At 44.4% G+C, this 26,668-nt stretch overlaps 1 protein-coding gene across 2 annotated transcripts; it reads right to left on the bottom strand.

Moving 5' to 3' along the window:
* Positions 1-222: 222 nt before the first annotated feature.
* On the bottom strand, positions 223-26,256 carry PROC (protein C, inactivator of coagulation factors Va and VIIIa). 2 transcript variants are annotated; one of them, XM_068280595.1, is made up of 9 exons: positions 26,110-26,256; positions 21,265-21,348; positions 9,747-9,907; positions 9,635-9,659; positions 9,435-9,545; positions 8,882-9,022; positions 5,084-5,181; positions 3,063-3,186; positions 223-1,001 (listed from the first exon to the last, which is right to left on the bottom strand). In XM_068280595.1, the coding sequence occupies exons 1-9, from the start codon at positions 26,114-26,116 to the stop codon at positions 397-399; spliced, it is 1,356 nt and encodes a 451-aa protein (XP_068136696.1). In that variant the 5' UTR covers positions 26,117-26,256; the 3' UTR covers positions 223-396. The 2 variants fall into 2 exon arrangements, with proteins under 2 accessions (XP_068136696.1, XP_068136697.1); XM_068280596.1 differs by lacking the exon at positions 26,110-26,256 and having other exon boundaries at positions 9,747-9,897; positions 21,265-21,349.
* Positions 26,257-26,668: the final 412 nt, after the last annotated feature.

Consider the following 26,668-nt stretch of genomic DNA (forward strand, 5'->3'; position numbering starts at 1 on the left):
ACTGTTATTTATGTATCAAAGCAACTTTATATTAGTGAGGTGTTCTGTTGCTATGTGGGGGAGGGGAGTAGGACTGATGAGTGAGGGGAACCATGTTCTCAACTGGTGCTCGGGGCATTTGGAGTGACTGTTTACTAATGCTTCATTAAAAGAACATGTGACGCTACATTACAGTGTCACTTCTTCAAAGAAAAAAATAATAGAAATTAATGAATCATTAAATACAGCGATGCAAAACTTTATTTTTATAATGAAGACAGGATACAGCTTAATGCACGGCTTTCTTTATAATATATAACAACATGCTCTTCTGGGATGGTTAAAATATTCTATACGACAGCGATACCACTTTTGTCTTCAATCAATCTTGTTACCTTATGAGTGCTTTACAGATTATCAGCTTTTCTGTAGCTCTTTTGGATGTGGTTTACTTTTCCTCAACTCTTCTGCTTCATAGTTTGCCATTACCAGTGCGATCCAGTCAAGGTAATGATGAACTCTGGTATACACTCCAAAATTATCCAGCCGTCCACAGCCTTCCCCCCAACTCACCAACCCAACAAGAAACCAGGTGTCTCCAAACCTGGTCACCATAGGCCCACCACTGTCTCCACGGCATGCATCCTGCTTGTCCCCCAGCTTTCCTGCGCAGAGCATATTATCTGTTATATGGTGGTTCATGCTTTCAGAACAGTTGTCATGGGATACTATAGGGACTTGAATGTAGCTGAGAATCTGAGACGTGTTGCGAAGCGTTGAATCCTGGCTGCCCCAGCCAGTTACGATTGCCTCTGTGCCCTCTTGGGTTAGATTTCTTTCAGCAAGTCCACGGTTTGGTAGACAGATCGGCAACACATACTTGTTATAAATAGCTGGCTGGGAGAGACGCATTAGGGCAATGTCATTATCCACCGTGTCACGGTTGAATTTGGGATGTGTGATCAGGCTGGAGACAGGTATTTGCTGCTCAGTATCTTCAATAGCTCTGCGGTCATATTCACCTGTGATATGAATATGGATCAAGAGTAAACAGGATGGGGCATTAGAAATCACCCTTTCTTTCTGTAGTGCTGACAGAGCATGTACAATAATAAACAAGGAATGACCAGGACAAGTTACACAGTCACAATTTCAGGTTTTAATTCTTAGCTGACTGCAAATATAAATAGAAAGATCATTAAATCACAAAAAGACTCAGTTAGCACAAATCTACATTTAGAGCAATTCAATAGGGAAACTTGAATTCCATTTAAATAAATTAACCACTTCACCTCCAAGGGCTTTTCCCCTTAAAAACCACAGCAATTTTCATATTTTAGAGTTGCGTCCATTCATCTGCCAATAACTTTATCAGTACTTATCAGACTGAAATGATCTATACACACCACCAATTAGGCTTTCTGCTGAGAATTATTTTATTCTAACTGCATTTTAATGGGAATATATAGAAAAAAACTAATTTTTCAGCCATTATAGTTTTACTGTGGATAAAACCCACACATTTTAATTGCCAATTTGTCCCGGTTACTGCAACGTTTAACCTCCTTAGTGGTATGCCCGACAGTGTGTCGGGCATACCGCTCTGTCCTCAGGAGTCCCCCAAAAGTTAATTAATTTGCTCACATGGCAGTAAAAGCTTTAGCTAGCACAAGGCTAGCTAGAAAAGGTGTCCGGCACCCCCGGATCACCTAGGATTCCCCCGTTTATACATTACCCAGCCTGGATCCAGCGACCGCGCAGCCTCCCTGCACAGCTCCGGTCCCTCTATGGGGAGGATCAGGTTTGCGCATGACATCATGACGTCGGTGATGCGATGTGCGATCCTCCCCATAGTAAAGACCAGAGCTGTACGGGGAGGCTGCGCCAATGGCTGGATCCAGGCTGGGTAATGTATAAACACCTTTACTAGCTAGCCTAGTGCTAGCTAAAGCTTGTACTGCCATGTGAGTAAATGATTTAATCTTGGAGCAAAAACTTACAAAACCTCCTGAGCGGCATAAGGGAGGTTAAAATATTTCCCTAGTACAATGTATGGCGCCAATATTTTATTTGGAAATAAAAGGTGCATTTTTTCAGTTTTCCGTCCATCACTAATTACAAGCCCATCATTTAAAAAAAATAACACTAACACACCCTCTAGACATATATATATTAAAAAAGGTTCAGTCCCTAAGGTAATCATTTACGTTTTTTTTTAATTGTCTTTTTTTTATCCCCAAATTGTTTTGGGGTACTATGGAAGAGTGTGGGAGAGAAAGAGTTAATTTTAAATGTAAGTGTGGTTCTTTTTATTAAAATAAATGTATATAGGTGTTTTTTACTATATGGCCACAAGATATCCTCGTGCATTGTTTCCTATTAGCGTACTATAAGTACGCAAACAGGAAGTAATGCATGGCTGCTTTCGGAAGTTAAAATGAATGCAGGTATCTAATTGATGCCGGCGATCAGTCTCTACCTTCCACTCCATTCCAGCATTTGACTTGAATGTCGAGGAAAGCCTTTGGGTCTCATTGGAGGGGTGCAGACGAGCTTCTCTGTACTGCTCAAGTGCAGACTCAGAAGTACTCAGAAGCCCAAGTACTTCCAAGAAGACCAGAAGAAACAGCTAGCGGGAGATTTGAACAGAGGCCCGGTGGTGCAACAAGGGGCAAAGCGGACCGGGAGAGCTCTAAGGGATCCAGAGCCTCTCCTCTTCTTAGGTGGATATGGGTATGTATTCTCTCCCCCCCCCCCCCCCCTGCCCCCAGACCCCATTGCAGGAGTCCATCAGTCGAAGCTGCGCTTGGACTGATCTTGTAAGGAATACTATGCAAAGTGCAGTAAAATACAGCAATATCTCAGCAAATAGCCTGTGTACATTCCTGACAAATAACAGGTGAATTCTGTTTTGCTGTTGTTGCCTCACTTTGCACCACTGCATGTCTGTCTGCATTGCCTGGTCTCTCCAGAGGTGGTTTCCTGAGCAGGAGAAGCAGCAGATCCCAGTACACTGCAGGTGGCCAGGGCAATTCCCTGACCATTAACACACAAATATATCAGTGACATCAGCATCTACATACCAAGCCGGACAAAGTACTTTGTATTTTTTGGATCAGCTTTGAAGCAGTGCGCTGCAGTAAGGATCCAGTAGGGATGAATGAGAACTCCACCACAGAAAAACCTCTTAGATTGCACAAGCAAAGCCTTTAATGAAAAGACAAAGCAGAGATAGTGTAAGTGCACTGCTGAGCCCACCTAACGCTCATTGGTCAAAAAGTCTGAGGACCAAATGATGGACATGGTCTTGTCTCTTACCTCATCCCTTCCTCACTCCCATTGGTTCCTCTCCTCTAATTTGCACCGGTGCAGTATATTCCCTTTTGCAGTTTCCCCTCTCTGCTGCACTCACCATCAACTTTGTTTGTACTGTCCCTGACCCTGGATGCTTTTTGGCCTCTAAAGTGCCTAACATGAGTTTTGTCCTAAGTTACAAACTCACTTTAAATTGTCTCTTGCATGGCATTTCAGGAACAAGTACACTGCACAGCTCTCTGCCAAGCAACCTGTTATGTACTCTGTAGAGAGGAGGTAAGGGGGAAGCGGTTTGTGATCCACAATCAAGGGTGTAACAGCCACCCCTGGAATCCCAACCAAAACCATCATGAGGTCCCCTGTTCTATCCAATCCCCCTTCCCACCCATGTAGCCAGTCACATATTTACAGTAGCCCATGCAGAGTAAGTGCAGCACTATTTACCTGCTCTAATGCTGCATCACGTGTCCTCTTCCTCCCAGCAGTCACTCGCTCTATGCTGCATACCCAGCTCCCGGTCACATGACATGCATCTGGAGTCAGCAGTAAGCAACCATAGAGCTTACAGCTGTCGGTTAGAAGAGGAGACCCGACAGCGCAGGAGCAGGTAACTATACACAGCTCTGCTGTGATTACTCTGCAAGGCAGTAGGGAGAAGGTGCAGGTCTCCATAGCCCCAGGGGCTCCCGCCGTTATCACAGAAGTTGCGGGGCTATGGTTATGCCACTGTCCACAATGCCAGGGGACACCTGTACATGGCTTCAGATTTCCAATGGAGATGAATAAGATACAGCAGGAGTCAGGAAGCTTTTAGGCTGAGAGAGCCATAAACACCACATATTTTAAAATGTATTTCCCTGAGAGCCATACAATAGGTTTCTAACTGGCACAGTGTGCATGCGCAGCAGAGGGCTCACATCCCTGTTGCCATGGTGATGTGTATACAATTGATCCGCTGGGTAGCAACGTATGGTATCAGTTACATCCAGTGGCGTAGCAAAGAAGCTATGGGCCCCGGTGCAAGTTTTACATGGGGCCCCCCCAAGCACTCTATACATAACAATTGATATGGCACACCAAAACCTGCCAAGGACAACCACAGTGTCAGAGGTGCAAGAAGGGGATGGGGAACAGCTTGTTAATGATTACAAGTATTTAGAGCATCTATAGAAGTGATTAATACCAGCACAGGATCAATAGAGAGCTAATACTGTGTTTGAGGGAGGGCCCTGATGCGGTCGCAACCTCTGCACCCCCTATTGCTACGCCACTGGTTACGTCTTCAGCTTCTCTTGGGTTTCAGCAATTTCCCTGAGAGCCAGAAAGGAGAAATACCGACTAAGAGCTTGTACAATTAGCTAGCCGACTTGGGGGTTGATTCACTTTGTATAAGTGACAGGCAGCCTATTGGGCCAATCAAAGTGCGGGGATCTCGTCCTACAAAGTCACTGGACGTGACGGGGTCCAGAGTGGGACAATTGGAGCAGCTGTTAGTTTTGGGGTAGTGTGAGTAAGTTAGTAGTGCATGCTATAGCAATAGCGTGCCTACTTTGAAAATCTTACTTGTGCTGCCACACTAAGCTGCACTGCTTGAGCAGTGTAGCTTAGTGAATCAACCCCTATTGATTTGTCTTTGATCCAGGTGCAGCCATCAACGAGCCACATCTGGCTCCCGAGCCATAGGTTCCCTACCCCTGAGATACAGTATATAATATGACAACAATCAGGGCAAGAGAGTTAGAGAAAGTTTCTTACACCTAGAGGTCTAGAGCAAAATTAATTTACTGACCTGCCATGGACTGTCTCCCTTGCGGCCTTTCTTTGCCCCTGTGAGACGAGCTGAATAGTCATAGTCAATGATTTTACTTCTGCCGCACGGAAACGCTCCTGTAAGAGATCAGAACTCTGAATGAATATATAATGAGCTGGAATTAGAAAAAAAAACGACTTAGGCCTCGCCCTGTCAATTGATCCCAGTCCAGGCATCCTATATGACAGAAGATCAAAGAAATACGACCTCTGATCTGGTATCAGGATACATCTTAAGCCCCGTATTCACTGTCCGATGGGTCCTGCAACGCCCCCTTGACGGCGGGTATGCATGACGTCACGCGACGCAACAGGTCGGGAGCCAACGAGACGTAAAGTGATTGCGGTACTTTGCGTGGGAGTCGACGGGGATCTTAGCAATCTGATCCGCCATGGCAGTCGTTATTGCGGTGCGACGCTATGTGTCGTTTGCATGGTCATGGGACTGTACCCATGTTGCGATATTGTGGAAAAAAATCATCCTTCATTGGGAAAATCGCAACGTGGGTACATAGCTTAAGACCATAGTACACCCAAACTATATTTCCTGGATGTCTGCAGTAGACTGTTTTGGAAAATCCTCTGCGTATGTCCCTTAGGCCAGGTTCACACTGCACTACAAGCTGCTGGCATTGTTCACATACCAGGCGTATTGCTTCCGCTGTGATCGCATCACCACCAATCAGCTGTACCGCCTTCCCCACAACCAATCAAAAAAACAAAAGAAGCATGGAGCTCCCTGTTGGGTTGTAATAAATCAATGTGAATCCTACCTAGCAAAAGGGAGGATTCTCATTGGTTCACCATGAACCAATGAGGTGCCACATGCTTCTTCTGGTGTCTGATCCCCTGCAGTGGACCGAACGGCAGCGGAACTGAATATACGGGACAGGTGAGCGTTTTCCCATGCAGCAGCTAGCTGATATCCAGCAAAGCCTAGTTTGGTGCGTACGAGAGGAATCGGTGCAGGAGACTTGGGCGCAGGATACAGCCGGTATGGCTGATCTTGCTCCTGCACAAATTCCCATCCACGTTAAATACTATTTCCCCTCGAGGCCGTCATGGATGGTGGGGAATGAAATAATTTGTGTTCCAGCAATTGCTGGAGGCCGAATTATAGTGTTTTATAAGTAACTTCAGCTCCGTCTTCTGACGGCGCTGAAGTTACTCACTGCTGCGCCCAAGTCTCCTGCGCTGGAATGAAAGTGTTCGTAGTTTGGTAACCTACCTCACAACGTGAGTCTAAACATAGAGTACCACCTTATTTGCTACATAGGGAAGCTGTGGTAATGTCAGCAGAAACTCCTGCAAGAACAATAGAGGTCGGTTGTTTATGACCTAGCATAATGAACACTAACATCCATCTCCACGACATTGTAAGACATCTGTACACACTCTAGCTTTTCACTGGAGATCTTTAAAACAATAATTAATTCAGCGGTTTGAATGAGGCTTAAAGGACCACTATTACAAAAATAATAAATGGTAAAACACATGTACACACATACAAATAAGAAGTATGTTTCTTCCTGAGTAAAAAAGAGCCATACATTACTTTTCTCCTATGTTGCTATCACTTACAGTAAGAAGTAGAAATCTGACAGAACCGACAGGTTTTGGACGAGCCCATCTCCTTAGGTAGGTGGGGGGGGGGGGGGGGGGGGTTCTCAGGGTTTTCTTTTATTGTCTAAGGCACTTAATGAATGGCTGTTGCTCCAAAGAAGTGTGCAGTGAACAGGGAAGCTAGCCAGCATCTTTGTATACCACATTACTCAGTGTTGCATGTGACTCGTGTGTATGTTGAATCCTATACTTTTATGAAGTGAATCAGACCTAAATTTGTAGACTTATACTCAAGTATATACAGTAAATACATTTCAGTGGTGATAGTCTTTATAGAGAATAAAGGCCATGCTGAGAATCCCCCATGAAGAGATGGACTAGTCCAAAACCTGTTGTTTCTGTCAGATTTCTGCTACCTACTGTAAGTGACAGCAACATAGGGGAAAAGTAATTTATGGCTCTTTTTACTCTGGATGAAAGATACTTCTTATATGTATGTGTTTACATGTATTTAAAATTTTACAAAGTTTTGTGATAGTGGTCCTTTAAGTTATAAATTCTTTTTTCACTGGGCAGAGAACACAGTCCAAATGTGCCTACACACATCAGACCATAGTCTTTGGAAAATGAAAGATCACAGACCAATTTTACCCCCTTCCATGTAGTATAGGAGCCATACCTACACAGTCTATTCTATTGAGCTGAACTCCCGATCAGATAGAAATCTTTGCAAGATGCTGAACACAAAGATGCTGCACACATGCAACAGATCAGTATCTGCAAAAGATCCAATCCTGCAAAATGCATTCATAGTCTATGATATCTGCAGATCCTCATACACACTTTGTTTAACAGACATTCATCTGCAGATCAGACAATCATCTGAAGATCCATCCTGGTGGATCTGATCTGCAGATGAATGTCTGTTAAACAAGGTGTGTATGAGGATCTGCAGATATCATAGACTATGAATGCATTTTGCAGGAAGTGATCTTTTGCAGAAACTGATCTTTTGCAGATACTGATCTTTTGAATGTCTACAGCATCTGTGTGTGCAGCATCTTGCAAAGATTTTTATCTGATGGGGAGTTCAGCTCCATAGAATAGACTGTGTAGCTATGGCTCTCATACTACGTGGAATGGGGTAAGATTGGTCTGTGATCTTTCATTTTCCAAAGACTATGGTCTGATGTGTGTATGCACCCCAACAGTTAGGCGTGTCCACAAAGCTGTTCAGGGTTATAAGCTGCCTGTAAGTACACCATGGAAATCAGTGTCTCCAAACCTCCAAGTCAGCATTGGGAATTTGATCTACTCCTGACCCAGTTCACCACAAAAAAAAAACCCAAAACAAATTTATGGTGTGTATGTTTTGTATTATACATACTAGATATAAAAAAGGAATGCCTAAAATTTAATTACAGATAAATATTTCATTTTTGGTGCATCCCCGGCAATTTCACTGGAAAATGTATCTGGCAAAATACTTCATGCCTGTGCAGGTCTGTAACTGATCATTGAGTTGGGCGCAGGGCAAGCCGAATGATGGCTCTCACTGCTGCCGCAAAACTTCCTGGCGGCCAGTGGCGTAGCTCAGGAGCTGTGGGCCCCGATGCTAGTTTTACAATGGGGCCCCCCAAGCACTCTATACATAACAATTGATACAGCGCACCAAAACCTGCCAATGGCAACTACAGTGTCAGAGGTGCAAGGAGGGGATGGGGAGCAGTGTGATAATGATTACTACTATTCAAAGTATCTATAGAAGTCATTATTATGAGCACAGGGTCAATAGAGAGCTAATACTGTAGTTGAGGGATGGCCCTTTGGGGCCCCTCTGGCCCAAGGGCCCTGATGCGGTCGCTACCTCTGCAACCCCTATTGCTACGCCCCTGCTGGCGGCGTTAAATACTATTCCCCCTCCCAATTGTTGCAACTCGGAGGGAGATGTAATTTGGGGAGTCCCGAATTACCTTTACACGCCTGTGCAGCATCACATTGCTGCTATGTGGCGCTTAGTTTCGACTACTGCTACTGCCACCCTGCTACCCACAAGCCCACCCCTGGCTTTCCTGGTGCCCTAGGCCATGGCCTTTGTGGCCTTGCCTGAAATCCGGCCATGCCAGCCATATAGCTTAGCTTTAAAATCTCCTTGTAACACAGCACATTGGTTAACATGGGAAAGCAAATCTTTTCTTTTTAAATGGGGACTTACCAAATGGCTTACAGCTGTGGTAGTCATCCTGCAGCTCATAACCCTCTGCACAGCTGCATACACGTTTTGTGCCATCATCAGGATCTGTACAGAAGTGTGCGCAGCCACCATTGTCCACAGAGCAGTTGTGATAGATCACTTCTAGAAAATGTTGAGAATGGTTCACACTATTAGAATTTCTCTGTTTTTATTGAAAATAGTGTATTTACTCTCTCAATAAAACCATGCAACCAAAAACCTACATTAGCAAGTTAACAACTCTGCAGACAATAACATCTGATGTGATCCTCTTGTTATGTCAGTCATGTTAGATATACATAGCCTTAAAGAGTTCTAAGTATAATGGGGGCCCCCCTGACAGATTCCCCCCAAAAGCGACACCCCACCAGGGACCCCCAGGACGCCAACCAACTTTATTTTGGTCCCTGCAGTGAAGCAGCACACCTGTTCCTGCATTCCAGGATCCCCCCACAAGACCTTCTAGTTAGGAGATGGCTACCCAACACATCGTGGAGGACTGCTGAACACATAGTAAGAAGTCAGAAATACTTACCATGAGCACAATATTTTCCTTCCCAGCCCTCATTGCAGAGACAGTCAAATTTCCCTATGCCATCCTTACATACGGCGTTTGTACAAGGATTAGAGACACACTGGTCCCCATCTGTAAAAAACACAATGTTGAGTTCTCAAATTATTCATGCATTCCTTTATATACTTTATAGAGCCCACAATCACCATATATACACTTACCAAAGTACTTTGTCCAAAAATTAAGCTGTAAATAAAGAAGACATGTTAAAACATAAAAAACAGGCTTATGGTCAGGAGATAATTGGAGAAACCAGCTGACAGGATTTCTTACAGTGTCATCACGGGTCTCGAATATCTCATTGGCTTCCTCCAGATCACATTTCTCTTCATAGCATTCTCTCTCCAGTGAACCAGCTTTCATCTCCTCCAGGAAGCTATTTGCCCGTTTCCGAACTTTTAGCACACGATTTGCGTCCTGACCACTAGAAAAGACTGGAAAATCAATAGGGGCAAACAATAAGCTGCCAGCGTTCTGTAATGTGGTTCATGTCTCTGTATGTTAATATTCTACCAGAAGCAGGAAATTTGGGCACCCCATGGCTATTGGATTATTTGGATGCCCCATAGGCGCCAATGCAAATATCGGCTATAAGGTGCCTAAAAGCCGAAATTTGGTTGCGCAATAATTATTGTTTTAAAATGAAGTTATAGTTTTTGAAATTCTTTATGGTTTTGAAAACTAGAACATTATAGTTTTTGAAATTTTTTAATGTACTGTATTTACAAATTATTCATTTTTTGAAATGTATCCTTTTGAACATTATAAGGTTAGTAAGGGGGGTTTTAGGGTTAGGCATCAGGAAGGGTGGTTTTAGGGTTAGGTGTCAAGAAAGGGGGCTTTAGGGTTACAAGTCAGGAAGGGGGTCTTAGGGTTAGGCATCAGGAAGGGGGTTTTAGCGATTAGGAATCAGGAAGGGGAGTTTTAGAGGTTAGGTGTTCGGAAGGGAGCTTTTAGGTGTTAGGCTTCAGGGAGGGGGCTTTTAGGGGTTAGGCATCAAGAAGGGGGTTTTAGGTTAGGGCATCAGGTGGTGGTGGTGGTGGGGGGGGGGTTATGGTTAGGCATCAACAAGAGGGGTTTTAGGGTTAAGAGTCAGGAAGGGGGGGGGGGGTTAGGATAAGGCATCGGAGGGGGGAGGGTTCTATGTGAGAGTAGGGTTAGGTTAAAGAGAACCAGAGACTAGTAAAATAACATATTTATACATACCTGGGGCTTCCTCCAGCCCCAGCAGCCTGGATCGCTCCCACGCTGCCTTTCTCCGCTGCCTCTGTACGCCGGTACCGGGTCCGTCATTTCGGCCAGTTGACGCAAGCGCAGTCTGCTTCCTCCGTACTGCACAGGCGCATGCGTAAAGAGCCGGAGGGAGCCCCTGTGCATGCGGAAAACTGGCTGCATCCGGCGGAAGTGACTGGACCCGATACCGGCGATAGAGGCAGTGGAGGACGGCGGCGTGGGTGCAAACCATGCTTATGGGGCTGGAGAAAGCCCCAGGTATGTATAACATCTTTTTTTCATTTCTAAACTTCGTTCGTCTCTGGTTCCCTTTAAGTTTTAGTAAAACATCATTAATATATACTGATATTTTATTAGGATAATTTATACTATTTACACTTTGAAAATGAATAATATAGGTAGATATTAACAATAATTTTATTAATGAAAACCAGCACCCATTTTTCCTTGCTCCCCTATTTCATGCACGCTTTCTAACCAGAAAGGTATTACAATTGCTTTACAAATCTCCAGGCCCAGATGTAAAAGGCCCAGATGTAAATATACTAAACCACATGATGGCTTTGTAAGCCAAAATGTTACGTGTATTGGGTACCTCATACTAGACTGTAGAGCAGGCATGGGCAAACTTGGCCCTCCAGCTGTTAAGGAACTACAAGTCCCACAATGCATTTGCCTTTATGAATCATGACTGTGGCTGTAAGACTCCTGCAATGCATCGTGGGACTTGTAGTCCCTTAACAGCTTTAGGGCCAAGTTTGCCCATGCCTGCTGTAGAGGCATGGTGCACAGACTGAACTCCCTAAGAATATTATAGTGTATTGCTATGAAAGGCTCTCATGGAGCAAACGACTGGTGGTGAATGGGGTTCCTAAGTGCATTGAATTGTTTTATATCAGTCATTTAAGAGCTCGTATACAGATAACAACAACTCTGACTGAGAGAATACACATGATTTGGGATACATTTATTCCTGCTGTATTTAACAACCCCAAATAGTGACATGTCCCCATCAGCAGTCCGTAATGTTTTTCAGAGCAGTTATTCAGCAATTGCTGCTAATAAGCAGATTGGACCTTTTATATAACACAAGTAACACAGGTCTACTGGGGACACCAGAGAGCAAGAAGATCCGATAATAAATGTAAGCCTAATCTAGTCTTGGGTCTGTGTTGCCAAGTAGGCACACACAGGAATTAGGGATTTCTCACACACAATTTAAAGGACAACTGACCTGAGAGGGATATGGAGGCTGCCATATTTAGTTCATATTAAACAATGCATGTTGCCGGGCTTTCCTACTGATCCTCTGCCTCAAATATTTGTATCCACATACCATGAACAAACATGCCTGAAGAAGAAACTTAAAGGGAATCTGAAGTGAAAATAAACTTATGATATACCGATTTCTATGTGTAGCACAGCTAAGATATAGAACATTAGTAGCACAGATATGAGTGTCATATATGAGTGTCATATTCTTTTCAGTACAACTTCAGTTGTTATCTATACAAAAGAGCTTCTCTGAGCTCTCTGACCAAACTTAGTCAGCTATAGAGCTGTTTTCTGAAGCACTAATCTCAGCCTGTCGCTCACTGTTTGTTTGTTTAACCTATTGGGGACCGCTGTATAGAAAATCCTACGCCACACTTGTGGCTGTTCTAGCCTGATGTGGCGTAGGACTTACGCCGCCCGCCGTTTCCGCTCCCGACGCGATCGTGCGCACCCAAGAGGGGAGGTTAGGCGGTCATATTACAGGTGACATCTCCCCTCAGTGATCAAGGGCCATCACGTATGGCCCCTGATCACGTAATCACTACGATCACCGACAGATCGTAGTGATCCCTGTTAGTGCGGCGGCAGTGGGGGAGGGGGGGAGACGAGGATCCACTCACTTTCCTGGCGTTCATCGGCGCTCCCCTCTGCTCCGGCCGGCATTCCAGCTCACTCTGAAGTAAGTGTCGGGTCCTGGCTTGATGACGTCATCAAGCCGCAACCCGGAACTAAGCAGCAGTACGAGCAGGGATGCCGGACGGAGCGGAGGTGTCCACAGCTGCTCCTCGCTGGAGCCTGGGAGGTGAGTAAAGGCTGATGGCTACAGAGGGGACATCTGGCTACAGGGGGGACATCATGCCCAGTAAGCCACACTGGGGATCCGGCTGCCTGACCCCCCCACTCCCCAAACACGCCCCCGCATGTAAAATAGCCTGGTCCTTAAGGGGGGGGGGGGGGGTTAGGCAGCCGATCCCCAAAGGATTAAGGTTTTACTGCAGGGAAGTTCAAAGGGTCGTTAGCTCTGCTCTGTTTCACAGTTTAAAATACAGAGACTAGTTTGTAAACTGCAAATACAGTGGTTTGCAAAAGCATTTGGCCCCCTTGAAGTTTTCCACATTTTGTCACATTACTGCCATAAACATGAATCAATTTTATTGGATTTCCACGTGAAAGACCAATACAAAGTGCTGTACACGTGAGAAGTGAAATGAAAATCAAACATGATTCCAAACATTTTTTACACATAAATAACTGCAAAGTGGGGTGTGCGTAATTATTCAGCCCCCTTTGGTCTGAGTGCAGTCAGTTGCACATAGACGTTGTCTGATGAGTTCTAATTACTAAATAGAGTGCACCTGTGTGTAATCTAATGTCAGTACAAATACAGCTGCTCTGTGACGGCCTCAGAGGTTGTCTAAGAGAATATTGGGAGTAACAACACAGTGAAGTCCAAAGAACACACCAGACAGGTCAGGGATAAAGTTATTGAGAAATTTAAAGCAAGCTTAGGCTACAAAAAGATTTCCAAAGCCTTGAACATCCCACGGAGGCGGAGCACTGTTCAAGCGATCATTCAGAAATGGAAGGAGTATGGCACAACTGTAAACCTACCAAGACAAGGCCATCCACCTAAACTCACAGGTCGAACAAGGAGAGCGCTGATTAGAAATGCAGTCAAGAGGCCCATGGTGACTCTGGACGAGCTGCAGGGATCTACAGCTCAGGTGGGGGAATCTGTCCATAGGACAACTATTAGTCATGCACTGCACAAAGTCGGCCTTTATGGAAGAGTGGCAAGAAGAAAGCCATTGTTAACAGAAAAGCATAAGAAGTCCCGTTTGCAGTTTGCCACAAGCCATGTGGGGGACACAGCAAACATGTGGAAGAAGGTGCTCTGGTGGTCAGATGAGACCAAAACGGAACTTTTTGGCCAAAATGCAAAATGCTATGTGTGGCGAAAAACTAACACTGCACATCACTCTGAACACACCATCCTCACTGTCAAATATAGTGGTGGCAGCATCATGTTCTGGGGGTGCTTCTCTTCAGCAGGGACAGGGAAGCTGGTCAGAGTTAATGGGAAGATGGATAGAGCCAAATACAGGGTAATCTTGGAAGAAAACCTCTTGGAGTCTGCAAAAGACTTGAGACTGGAGCGGAGGTTCACCTCCCAGCAGGACAACGACCCTAAACATGATGCCATGGAAACAATGGAATGGTTTAGAACAAAACATATCCATGTGTTAGAATGGCCCACTCAAAGGCCTAGTGCACACCAGAGCGGTTTGGCTGCGTTTTGCGATCCGCTTGCGGCTGCGGATACGCTTGGGTAATGTATTTCAATGGGCTGGTGCACACCAGAGCGGGAGGCGTTTTGCAGAAATGCATACTCCCGGGCTGCTGCAGATTTTTGATTGCGGAGGCGTTTCTGCCTCATTGTTAAGTATAGGAAAAACGCAAAACGCTCTGAAAAACGGCACTTCAGAGCGGTTTGCCAGGCGTTTTTTGTTACAGTAGCTGTTCAGTAACAGCTTTACTGTAACAATACATGAAATCTACTACACCAAAAACGCTTCACAATACCGCAAAATGCTAGCTGAAATGCTACAGAGAAATAAGAAAAAGCGTTTCAAAATCTGCTAGCATTTTGCGGATCTGCTAGCGGTTTTTGGTGTGCACCAGGCCAAAGTCCAGATCTAAATCCAATAGAGAATCTGTGGCAAGATCTGAAAACTGCTGTTCACAAACGCTGTCCATCTAATCAGACTGAGCTGGAGCTGTTTTGCAAAGAAGAATGGGCAAGGATTTCAGTCTCTAGATGTGCAAAGCTGGTAGAGACATACCCTAAAAGACTGGCAGCTGTAATTGCAGCAAAAGGTGGTTCTACAAAGTATTGACTCAGGGGGCCGAATAATTACGCACACCCCACTTTGCAGTTATTTAAAAAAAAAATGTTTGGAATCATGTATGATTTTCATTCCACTTCTCAGGTGTACACCACTTTGTATTGGTCTTTCACGTGGAATTCCAATAAAATTGATTCAGGGTTGTGGCAGTAATGTGACAAAATGTGGAAAACTTCAAGAGAGCTGAATACTTTTGCAAACCACAGTATTAGAGAATTTTGCAATGTGTAAATGTGTAAAAAAAAAAAAAAAAAAAAAAAAAGCTGTGTAACTGAAAATAAAAATATGAGACTATTTTCTTTGCTACTATGCTTCTTTGTTCTGTGAATTACCCGTACTACACATACAATTCATTATATCAAAAATTTTTTTTCACTTTCATTGTCACTTTAAAATTTAGAAAGTTTGCAACAAACCATATACAGTTAGTCATTACCCAAATTACCCGAATCAACGTTTGTTGGCTTGATGCCAGCGTGTCTGAATCTGAACAAACATTTGATGTATGGTTGTTTCATGTGTGTGATTCAGACACAAATGATATTCTTACTGCTAAATACAAAGGTCAATTTTCCATACTCATCCTTCTTTACCTGTCATCAGCATTTGATACTGTTGACCGCAGACACCTTACTCCTACAGATACTTTCATCTGTAGGCATAAAGGGCCTTGCTCTCTCATGGTTATCTTCCTACCTCTCCGGAAGGTCCTGCATATTCTCTTACTCGGATCAGAACTCTTCTCCTTATTCTGTCTGTGGGGGTTCCTCAAGGCTCTGTCCTTGGCCCCCTCCTCTTGTCCATCTACATGGACAGAGGATCCGGTTCAAACTCCTAACCCTAACCTACAAAGCTCTCCACAATCTCTCTACCCTGTACATCTCTTCACTAATTTCCAGATACCAACCCAATCGCAATCTCAGAGATCTGTACATGATCTTCTGTTGTCCTCCTCTAGAATTACCTCCTCACATTCACGTTTACAAGATTTTGCCAGCGCTTCACTCATCCTCTGGAATGCCCTCCCACAACACATCCATTACTCACCAACCTTTGCTACCTTTAAAGGGAAGGTTCAGGGACTGTAAAAATAAAAAAAAATTCCAAATCCACTTACTTGGGGCTTCCTCCAGCACGTGGCAGGCAGGAGGTGCCCTCGTCGCCGCTCCGCAGGCTCCCGGTGGTCTCCGGTGGCGAGCCCGTCCTGGCCAGGCCGGCTGCCAGGTCGCGCTTCTTCTGCGCTCCAAAGTGCGTGTCACTCGTGCGCCCTGACGTCATCGGACATCCTCCGGGCTGTACTGCGCAGGCTCAGAACTACTGAGCCTGCGCAGTACAGCCCGGAGGACGTCCGATGACATCAGCGTGCACGAGTGACTTTGGAGCGCAGAAGAAGCCCGACCTGGCAGCCGGCCTGGCCAGGTCGGGCTCTCCACCGGAGACCACCGGGAGCCTACGGAGCGGCGCCGAGGGCACCTCCTGCCTGCCACGGGCTGGAGGAAGCCCCAGGTAAGTGGATTTGGATTTTTATTTTTTTTTTATACAGTCCCTGAACCTTCCCTTTAAACGCTCTCTAAAAACTCACTTGCTCCAACAAGCATATGCTCTACCTTAGGCCACTTCCCCTTTGTCCTAAGACCAAATTGCACTCCTACTAGGTATCCTAAAACACACTGCCTCTCTATGTGTGTTGTATACTACCCCAACTCTTGTTTCCCCACAATTCCTTTAGATTGTAAGCTCGCAAGGGCAGGGCTTTTATCAATGTCATTACCAATTATGTATCTTGTATTCTGTATTTTGTATCATTTTTGTATTTTTTCACCACTTATGTATTTTGTATATTTGTGTACATCGTTTTCTGTAATATTATGTACCCCATTTTAGTTTCTTACTTTGTACAGCAACACGGAATATGTTGGCCCTTTATAAACAGGGCCGCCATCACAAATTTTGGGCCCCCTCACACATCATCAGGCTGCCCTCCCCCATATAGGTAGCTAGGTAAAGATGCCCCCAGTATAGCTAGCTAAGTATAGTTGCCCCCCGTATAGATAGCTAGGTAAAGGTGCTCCCAGTATAGGTGCCATCAGTATAGGTAGCTAGGTATAGGTGCCATCAGTATAGGTAGCTAGGTATAGGTGCCTTCAGTGTAGGTCGCTCTGCAGCCCCCTCCCCCCCCCCCCCCACACACACAGATACACGCAGTAGCAACTTACCTAATCCAGTGTGGAACGCAGACCTCTCTTTTCCTCCTCCTCTCTGTTCCTAGTGCTCGGCTTCTGCTGATGACACACTTCAGCAGAAGCTGGTCACCTTGGCAATAGTCAGGAGGAAGAGAAAGGTCTTCCCTCCACGCTGGACTAGGTAAGTTGCTGCTGCATGTATCTGTGCGAGGGCAAGTGGAGGAGGTGCATGGGTCGCCGTGATCTGAGGTCTGATAGGCAGCGGGAACCAGGAGGTTCAGGTTACAAGAGTTTGTGGTCAGTCACTTTTTATATTTTATGAAAACATTTTAATACCTGCCTGTAAGCAAGAGCAACCACCAACCACTTACTGCGCCTGCACAGGACGCTCTCGCCGGCGTGAATGCGTACGAGGATGCGCGCAACCAGGGCTGCACAGGCGCAGTGGACTGCCCACTGAGTAGTCGGCAGAATTGAAACTAAGCCGCGGCGGGGGGACGGAGGATCATTGAGGACCGGTGTGGGCACAGGGCGGCTGCGGGGGGCTGGTAGAAGCCCCAGGTAAGTGAAACTCTTTATTTACAAAGGTTTAGGTTCACGTAAGCAAGGGGCAGTCCTGCAGGCTTTGAATTATTTTTTTTTACATCGTGGATATAAAATAGATCAGAAAAAGTAACTTAAACAGCTGTTCTGTACTCCTTATGGTATATGGTTAAATGTATGTGTGCTGCAGGATGTAGTCAGATGGCACAACACTGTGCCTTGATAGAAGGGCTGTTTCTCAGCACTGCAACATGTCATAGTGGTCAATAGAGATGGTCAGAAGGAAGCAAATAGTTTCACATTGATAAAGAATTACATAAATTGTTATGCAAATCTATACAGCACAAAAATGAACCAATCCGCTTCATTCAATTAGTGCACTTTCAAGCTACACAAATTTGCATAATTCCGCATCATCTCAGAATAATTTGCTCTTATGCTAGGTACACACCATACAATTTTCTGTTAGATTTTCTCTTAGATTTACCTGCCAGATAGCTTTTTTCCATGTTGTAGGTAAATCTAACAGAAGAATCTAACAGAAAATTGTATGGTGTGTACCTAGCATTAGTCATCAACGGTCCCAGATCAGGTGTGACAGTTCAGATTTTTGTGTCCTTTTCCATTCCAAGCTCTCACTCCCCCCAGTCTTCCTGCAGTGACAGCGGTAGACAACAGCCACTGAGTGGTATCAAACATGTACGCCCATCCTCTGATGTATGGCCCCTCCCTGCCATGACAGTGCAGTGATCTCTTCCACCCCAGAGACTGGCATACAGAGGGTGCTGGGAATTGTACATTTCCTCTCCTTTGATCTTCTACTACAAAAGCTGTAGTCTTTGAGCCAGTCTTCTAGTGTCTCCTGTGTAGTAGTGCATATTGCACATTGCATGGCTGTCCCGCTGATCCTCTGCTTCTAGTACTTTAAGCTGTAGACCCTGAACAAGCATGCAGATCAGCTGTCAATCTGAAAAGCAGGGACTGATTTACCATAAGCCACTGTAAGCACGGGCCTACAGGCGCCTGATGATGGAAAAGCGGCTCACTCCCCCTCCCAGAATGCCTCCCTCCTCCCCTATGCAGAGCACTGATGAGAGTGTAAATGAGAGGTTTCTCCCCAAGCTCTCGGCATTTCCCTGCAAGATCTCCCTTTAGTCAGGGGCACCCCTAGCTACTTAAAGCGGTCTAACACCCAGCATTACAACTTTGCTTTAAAAGATTGCTTACAGCTTAGAAACTGTTATGCCAGATTTTTTTTTTAAGCAGAAATTCACTGAATGGGTTAAACATGACATTCTAGCTTTGGATTTAGCTAGAAATCCGCATCCGTGCTGAAGTTTTGTTACAAATGTATCTTTGTTTGGAATGCAAATAGACCACTGAAAAGCCTGGCTGGGAAGCCCTCTGTGCTCTCTCAGAGAGGTGTTTGTTTATTTACATTGTAAATAGATACATTTGTATCTAAACCTCAGCACCAAGGAGGATTTCTAGCTAAATGCAACACTAAGGCCCCGTTCACACTGCACGCGTTTGTGTCCGTTTTTAAGGTACGCGTTTTGTGTGCGTTTTGCGAGGGCCAGAAAAATCAATGCAAAGGTATGGCCCTCGTTCACATATACGCGTGGCAAACGTATGCGTGGCAGAAACGCATAGTTGGATGCATTTCTGTGCGTCGCGCACAGAAACGCATTATAATGAAAGTCAATGGGCGCGCACTAAAAACGCATGGCATGCGTTTTTGTATGCGTATTCGGAGGTGCGTTTCTCATCGGAAGTGTAGCTGACTCTTCCAGGTATGATCAAAAACGCATAAGGAAAAAACGCATACAAACGCATTACAAAAACGCGTACAAACGCATGCGTTTTTCCAGTGCGTTTACTACATGCGTTCTGCACGTTTTCCACACGCACATAATATGAACAGGGCCTGAATGTCATGTTTAATCCATTCAGTGAATTTCTGCTAAAAAAAAATCTGGCATAATAGTTTTTAAGCTGTAAGCAATCTTTTAAAGCAAAGTTGAAATGCTGGAGTTAGACCACTTTAAGGGACACCCGAGGTGAAAATAAACTAATGAGAAAAGTAATTTTTTTCTCCTAAAATGACTTAAAGTGGACCCAAATTAAAAATACAAGATTTCAGAAATAAAATCTATTTTCTAAACTATAATAATAAATAGCAGCCTTTTTTCAGCTGCATGATGACAAATCTAAAATATTTTATATTTATTGGAGGAACCCCTCCCTTCCTTTCAAATTGCCGGGACAAAATCCGGCAAACTGGTTTAGTAGATGGTCTCCAGCAAAGGAGGAATTGCTAATGGCTGCCCCCAGTATAACCATAGTTATGAAAAGAGAATGGTGAAAAGCATGCACGGAAATGCTCATAGGCTTGAAGGAGTGTTTATTTATCTTTGTATTTGTCAGAAAGGTGCAACTAAATATTTTAATTTAAAAAAACGTTTGGTTTGGGTCCGCTTTAAGATATTCCACAATTTTATTTTATGTTTAAATCTACTTTTTAAGTTTTAACTGTTTTATTGTTTTTGCTCAATGACACATTTATTAAAGTATGCCAGAGCTAAAATCTATGAACTATTGACTCTTTTAATCTCTTCCCTGCTCTTAGAAGCCATTTTCTGCTAGGAAAGTGTTCTATAGTTGGAATTTCTTATCAGTGAGGGCCACACTGTAGTCCTTCTGAGTCAGGACTGAGTCAACCACTTACATACCTGATATTTAACTCATTCAGGCAGAGAAAGAAAAAAAGGAACACAGCATAGTTATTTGTGAGCTAGGCACTGTACATACACGTCTATCATCATGTCACATGTTACTTCGGGTATCCTTTAATGCGGTGGTTCTTCTAGCTATCTTATACTCGGGGGCACCTCTAGCTACTAGCAGTAGGTAGCCAGAAGCACCCTAAACATTAAGGGGCACCTATGACAGGCAAGGGAAGTATGGGAGAAGTGATAGCTGGGATTGCCAGCACACTTGTGGTGCAGTTTGCTGGAGGGATTATAGATTCAAGGAGGGCGAAATCTAAGGTGCCAGGACATCTGTGCCTTTAGGCTCCTGTGAGGTAAATCTGAGCCTGCTGAAAAATTAGCTGCATGCTTGTTTCAGGTGTATGATTTAGACCCTACTGACCAGAAAGATCAGCAGGACTGCTAGGCAACTAGAATTGGTTAAAAGGAAATAAATATGGCAGCTTCCATGTGTCTCACAGCTCCTCAGATAATGAGAAGTCATCATGCTGAGGAACAAATTAAAGCATAAAAATGGCCCAGGGTTCTTCGTGAGCAGAGTTTCAGTGGCAGCGATGGATGGAATAGATAGAAAGCATATACTTCCTCAGTACTTCCATATGCCCTTTTGATTGGAATGTACAAAATGGGTGCACGGTAATGAGGGGGCTGTGATATGGAGGAACACACACCAGAACACACACAGCTCTGCAGAAATTAAATGTTTCATGGTCGCTGGTTGTTCAATATATTAAAGATTTTGCCCATTTTGCCAAGCCCACTTTTTGGTTTCATCCCTGCCTGTCCTTTCATACACATTTGTAATTAAAAACATACAAAATACAATAAATAAGCTGGACTAACACTTTTGGTGGAGAGAAAGTCTTATGGATGCACTTACTTGAGTTACTGTGGGCAGAATGGAGGGTCCAGCTTGTGACACCTAGCAGAAAGATCCACCACATTGTGCACCGATGCCTCATATCTGTCATGCACATATGATAAATCATGAATACAGCCTAAACAGATTGAAAGTCACAGGTTCATCAGATTTTTACTATAGTGATGGTCGGCAGGAGCAGAACCAGCTCTGGAATTACTTATGTAGTCACACCTGTACACCTCATGGGATAATTTACTATGTTCACTTTAAAATAAACCTTTAATGTCTAGGAACAGTATGACAAGTTTTTCTATCCGCTTTCCCTCTCCCCCTACATAAGGTAGATGGAACATACCTGAGATAAACACAAAACCAAATTCGGTTTCAAAACCCCAAAATGACACCTATGTGATTACTAGAGAGCTCATAAAATGTCTAAGTTGGAGTCTATTCTGCATCACTGCCACCAGGTACTAACATAAAACACTTTCCTTGGTGTTAAAGTGTACCCGAGCCGGGTGCAAAATCAGATACTTACCTTAAGAGAAAGGAGCCTCTGGATCCTATTGAGGCTTCCCTCACTATCCATTGTCCCCCATTGCTGAGCGTTCCCCCCCCCCCCCCCCCGAAGACTAGCGACAAGGCATTATCGCTACTCACATTGGGGCCGTGTCGCTCCTTTTCCTGGATCATGGCCGTGCAAGCCCACCCACGCATGTGCAGTAAGCCAGGGCTCCGTGCTACTGTGCATGCGCGGGCAGGCTCTGTGTGGCCATGATTTAGGAAGAGGAGCTGCACGTCCCCGATGTGAAGGGAGGGAGGAGCGCTCTGCAGCAGGGGGCTTTAGACAAGTGAGGAAAGCCTCAATAGGATCCTGAGGCTTCACTCTCTTCAGGGTAAGTATCTCATTTTGAACCCAAGCTCCAGCTCAGTTTCACTTTAAGGCCCTGTCAGAAATTATTTAAAATGTTACTCTGAGTTTCAAGAAAGCACAAGTCTGGTTAACTTTGGTTTGTAAGAAAATGAAGGAAGCAAGAAAGCTGGCACTGCTGCAAGTGTTCAATTTATTGTAGCATACATAAAGTGCATACGTGCAACATCTTGCGAAAATGCATAAAACAAGCACATACCCTTGTGAGAGGAGGCGTGGGTGGTGGTGGGTGCTGGGAACAGGATGCCTACATCCTGTGCCCAGCACCCACCACCACCCACGCCTCCTCCTGCCAGCTTTCTTGCTTCCTTCATTTGCTTACTGCTTGATGTCTTAGCTTGAGCACGCTGAAGAGGTTCTAGAGAAGAGGTGCATCTTTAACCCTCCTGTGCATACTGCATGTCCTTGAAGCTGAGCAGTCAATGTTATAACCGCTGTAGTGCCAACCTTCTGCTGTCTTTTGTTTTTAACTTTGGTTTGTAACACCATTTGCCTAAGTGTCCTTCATGACAACCTTGTACAACTCAGAATTGACCTCACGCCATGTACTTTGTTCAAAGACTTCACCAGATGCAGAATTATGTAAATTCTGTATGCAAATTTATGCAGGTTAAAAAAAGAGGAATTTCATTGGTTCATTTTCAAACTGCATACATTTGCATAATCTATCATTAAATTATTTACATCTCATTGACCATCCCTAATGATCATCACTTTTATAAGTTTATTCATCTGTCAGTGCTTTTGTGCGGATTGCTGAACATATGAAGTAGTGATCATACTAGACTTACATTTTTATTTTTTAATAAACAGGCCCCAATAGACCATTTGCAAAGGTGGACATCAAATGAAGCTTACATCGCCTTACTTTTGTCGATAAGTTTTGAATGAATTAAAATCACAGACTGGGATCAGTGCATTCTATCTGCAGAGTCACTAGCTACAGACCTCCAAACTTTGTGTGGCCTTCAGATTAGCTTATTAAGGCTAGGTTCACAGTGGGCCATTGCAGACTTGCAGTGCATCATAACGGCCATATTGTTGTAACTGGGAATGTCGCACTGCAATGCAAAAGCAATGTGACGTTCACAGTACAGCCATTGAAGTGCCGTTTGACGAAGTGCGTTTAAGTGCCTTTCCCGCATAACGCCTGCATTAACAGTACTGTGAAGCATACTTTTCAGTGACTGTATGCAACACAAGGAAAACATTCAGTGCCGCTTTCTCATTCCATTGCGCTCCTGCTTTCACAGGAAACAACGAAACTCCCACTGTGAACCTAGCAGAACTGTGCAAAGAAAGCTTCATGGAAAGGGTTATCATGGCTGTATAGTAATAGTACACGTCAGTGAGTTGGGCGCATAGCGAGCGGAATGACGGCTTTCCCTGATGCCGCTAAACTCCCTGGCGGCATTACATACTATTCCTCCTCCGAGTTGTCACAATTTGGAGGGAGATGTAATTCAGGGTCTGGGGATCGCCGGAGCCCCAAATTACTCTTACACGTCCCACACAGTATAACATTGCTGCTATGGGGCCCCTGGTTTTGTCATCTGGCACTGAGCGCTGAAACCACCAGCTTCATGACCAGCTGCATCCAAGCCTTACATAACCAAATTAAAAGCAAGGCATCGGATGCATTGGCTGTCATGAAAGTTTGTGTTTGAAGGCAGGCATCCAAATACTTTTAGCAATATAGTGTATGTAAATGTATAGATTTAGGCCTACTATTTAGAATTTTCTATGTCAGGATAATGAATAGAGTAATATTACTCCCTCAAATAACAAAAGTAGCAATTGTTACATATAAAAGTGTGGCCCCTGTGTAACCCCCCCCCCCCCCCCCCCCCATATCACACACTGCCACCTTTTAACAAGAATGGGAATATATACCCCCCCTCATTAGCAAGTGTGGCCACATATCTCCCGTTTTAGAAAGTGTTGCCCCTGTGTCCCCCTTAGTAGGTGTGGCCCACTAGCCCCTACCTTAGTAAGTTATGCCCCCATTGTGTGCTCACTATATCCCCCTTATTATCAAGTGCGGCCCTCTGTATCCCCATGATTATGAAGTGTGGCCTCATCTTTCCTTCACATATGTGGCTTTCCCCCCTTGTGTGGACATTATGTCTCTCCTGTGTGGACATTACGTCCTTCCTGTGTGGACAGGACATCCCTCCTTTTGTGGGAACTATGTTCCTCTTTTTTGTGTGGCTGCTATGTCCCCCCCATAATCATTGGTGTTCAGTGGTGTCTGTGTACAAAGAAAAAGACAAAAAACAACACCACCTGCAATAGTTAATGATAGATGTCCTTTCATTCACCTTAAAGGGATACTGTAGGGGTCGGGGGAAAATGAGTTGAACTTACCTGGGGCTTCTAATGGTCCCCCGCAGATATCCTGCGCTCGCGCAGTCGCTCACCGATGCTCCGGCTCCGCCTCTGGCTCACATCTGGAATTTCAGACTTTAAAGTCTGAAAACCACTGCGCCTGCGTTGCTGTGTCCTCGCTCCCGCTGATGTCACCAGGAGTGTACTGCGCAGGCACAGACCATACTGGGCTTGTGCTATACACTCCTGGTGACATCAGCGGGAGCGAGGACACGGCAACGCAGGCACAGTGGTTTTCAGACTTTAAAGTCTGAAATTCCCGAAGTGAACCGGAGGCGGGGCCGGAGCATCGGTGAGTGGCTGCGTGGGTACAGGATGTCTGCGGGGGGCCATTAGAAGCCCCAGGTAAGTTAAACTCATATTCCCCCGACCCCCCTACAGTATCCCTTTAAGCTCATGTGCTGTGCTAAGACTATAGACCTGGCTTCAGGTGACACAGATACTGTACAGATCCATCCACAACCTGACTCGCAGCTGCATGACTGATAGAGAAACAGGACTATCTTGTCCTGAAGCAATGGGGAATTTCATCCCACGTAAGTGTCAAAATTACAAAGAACCTTAAAGGGTTCTTTAGAAAATTTTTTTTTTACAAGGAATCCCTGAGGGGTTCTCCTGGAACTCTGGTTGAGAATCAATCACATAGAAAACAACCAAAAATTGTTTATATTGCAGATCTAAATCCAGAGTGGACTGCAATAAATGTATTCATCAATTTGTATAATACATGACTTGACTTACAAATAGTCTCCCAGGAATTGGACAGGTTTATAAGTAGGCCACCGCCGCCTGTATCTAAAATGTTGACGAGTCGACGCTAATTTTTTTTACTTAGCTTTGCATCTTATTGTCCCCCTCTCGCAATGAGTTAATACTCAACGACCCTGAATTTGGCAGCAAACTCAGGTAGCGTCTTTATTCTGGGATTTGATAATGGGGACATGTTGACCTATTGACCACCTATACTAGTAAACATAACGCTTAATGACAATAGAAAAAAAATAAACAGGTATTGTCCATGGCTAATTTTGACAGACATCTTGAGTGGTTGATGTTCCTTTCCAATAACATTTGGCTCCAGTTCCCATCCATCATCACTTATTCAATAGAAATGACACATTATTGAGAATTTACAACTTAGGAGGAAACCGGAAGGTGGTGGAGTCCTCATACACAAGCTAATGTTTTACAAGTGATGCAGCAGAGCTTAATTCACTGGCATTTTCCAACATGTGAGAAATCTGCTCCTGGACCTTACCAATAAGAAAGGGAACAATGCTTGTATCACAATTGGATTGGAGTGAAAGGTCAGGTTGATAAGATTTCTGACAGATCTCCCCATCTGTGGATTGTTACTTATGCTTTGTTGTATTCAGTGCAAGCTTGCCAGTGAACTGCTAGCTATGCCTGTGTAAGGACAATTCTATTAATGCGCTAGTCACTTAATGCATTTTAAATTCTGGCTTGGAAGAAATACTAGGATTTTAAATACAATTTGCTGTACAATCTTAAATACAATTTGCTGTATAATATGCTGAACTTACGGTTCATCACTGAAAGGAGCCTGCAAGTCTGTCTTGTGTGAGGTTTGTTGGTCCTGAACTCCTAAAGAGTTTCAAAAAGCTTCAGAGAATTTGCTTGTCGACTTAACTTTCAGCCATATGTGGTGGATGCCGCTCTGGTTAATCCCTAACCCTCAAATATTGATTCAGTGTCCTGTCCTTCTCTGAGCAAACAAAAGACAGTCTCCAAAATATTGCCAACCTTGTGTGGGACGGGGTGAGGACAGCAGTCGGTGCTGTACATGCAAAAGAAACTTGGACCCTGAGCACTTCTGCATTATACACTAAACAAGTGGAATGTGAGGGCAGAGACCCTAGAACCAGAGTGTCAAAATGTGTATGTGTGCATTAAAAAGATCCAGGCCCTAATTCAATAAACATATCAAATACCTTGTCAGCCAGCAGCAAATACTCAAAATATGTTGCCCCAAGCCCTGGAATTTTAATTGTTAGTAAAAGACTAATAGGAAACTATGGCATTACCAATACATTTTTCATATTTGATGCAGCTACTCCACAGTAATGTCTTCTGGCAACATCA

The sequence above is a fragment of the Hyperolius riggenbachi genome, chromosome 4 (genome assembly GCF_040937935.1).
Source record: "Hyperolius riggenbachi isolate aHypRig1 chromosome 4, aHypRig1.pri, whole genome shotgun sequence".
In the NCBI taxonomy this organism is placed as follows: Eukaryota; Metazoa; Chordata; class Amphibia; order Anura; family Hyperoliidae; genus Hyperolius; species Hyperolius riggenbachi.

Excerpts from the sequence above, each read along its gene's own strand:
- PROC (XM_068280595.1), bottom strand. Across the intron at positions 5,182-8,881 it reads CCACAGCTGTAAGCCATTTG|GAGCGTTTCCGTGCGGCAGA; the intron begins GTAAGTCCCCAT and ends GATCTCTTACAG. Across the intron at positions 1,002-3,062 it reads AAAGTACTTTGTCCGGCTTG|GTGAATATGACCGCAGAGCT; the intron begins GTATGTAGATGC and ends TTCATATCACAG.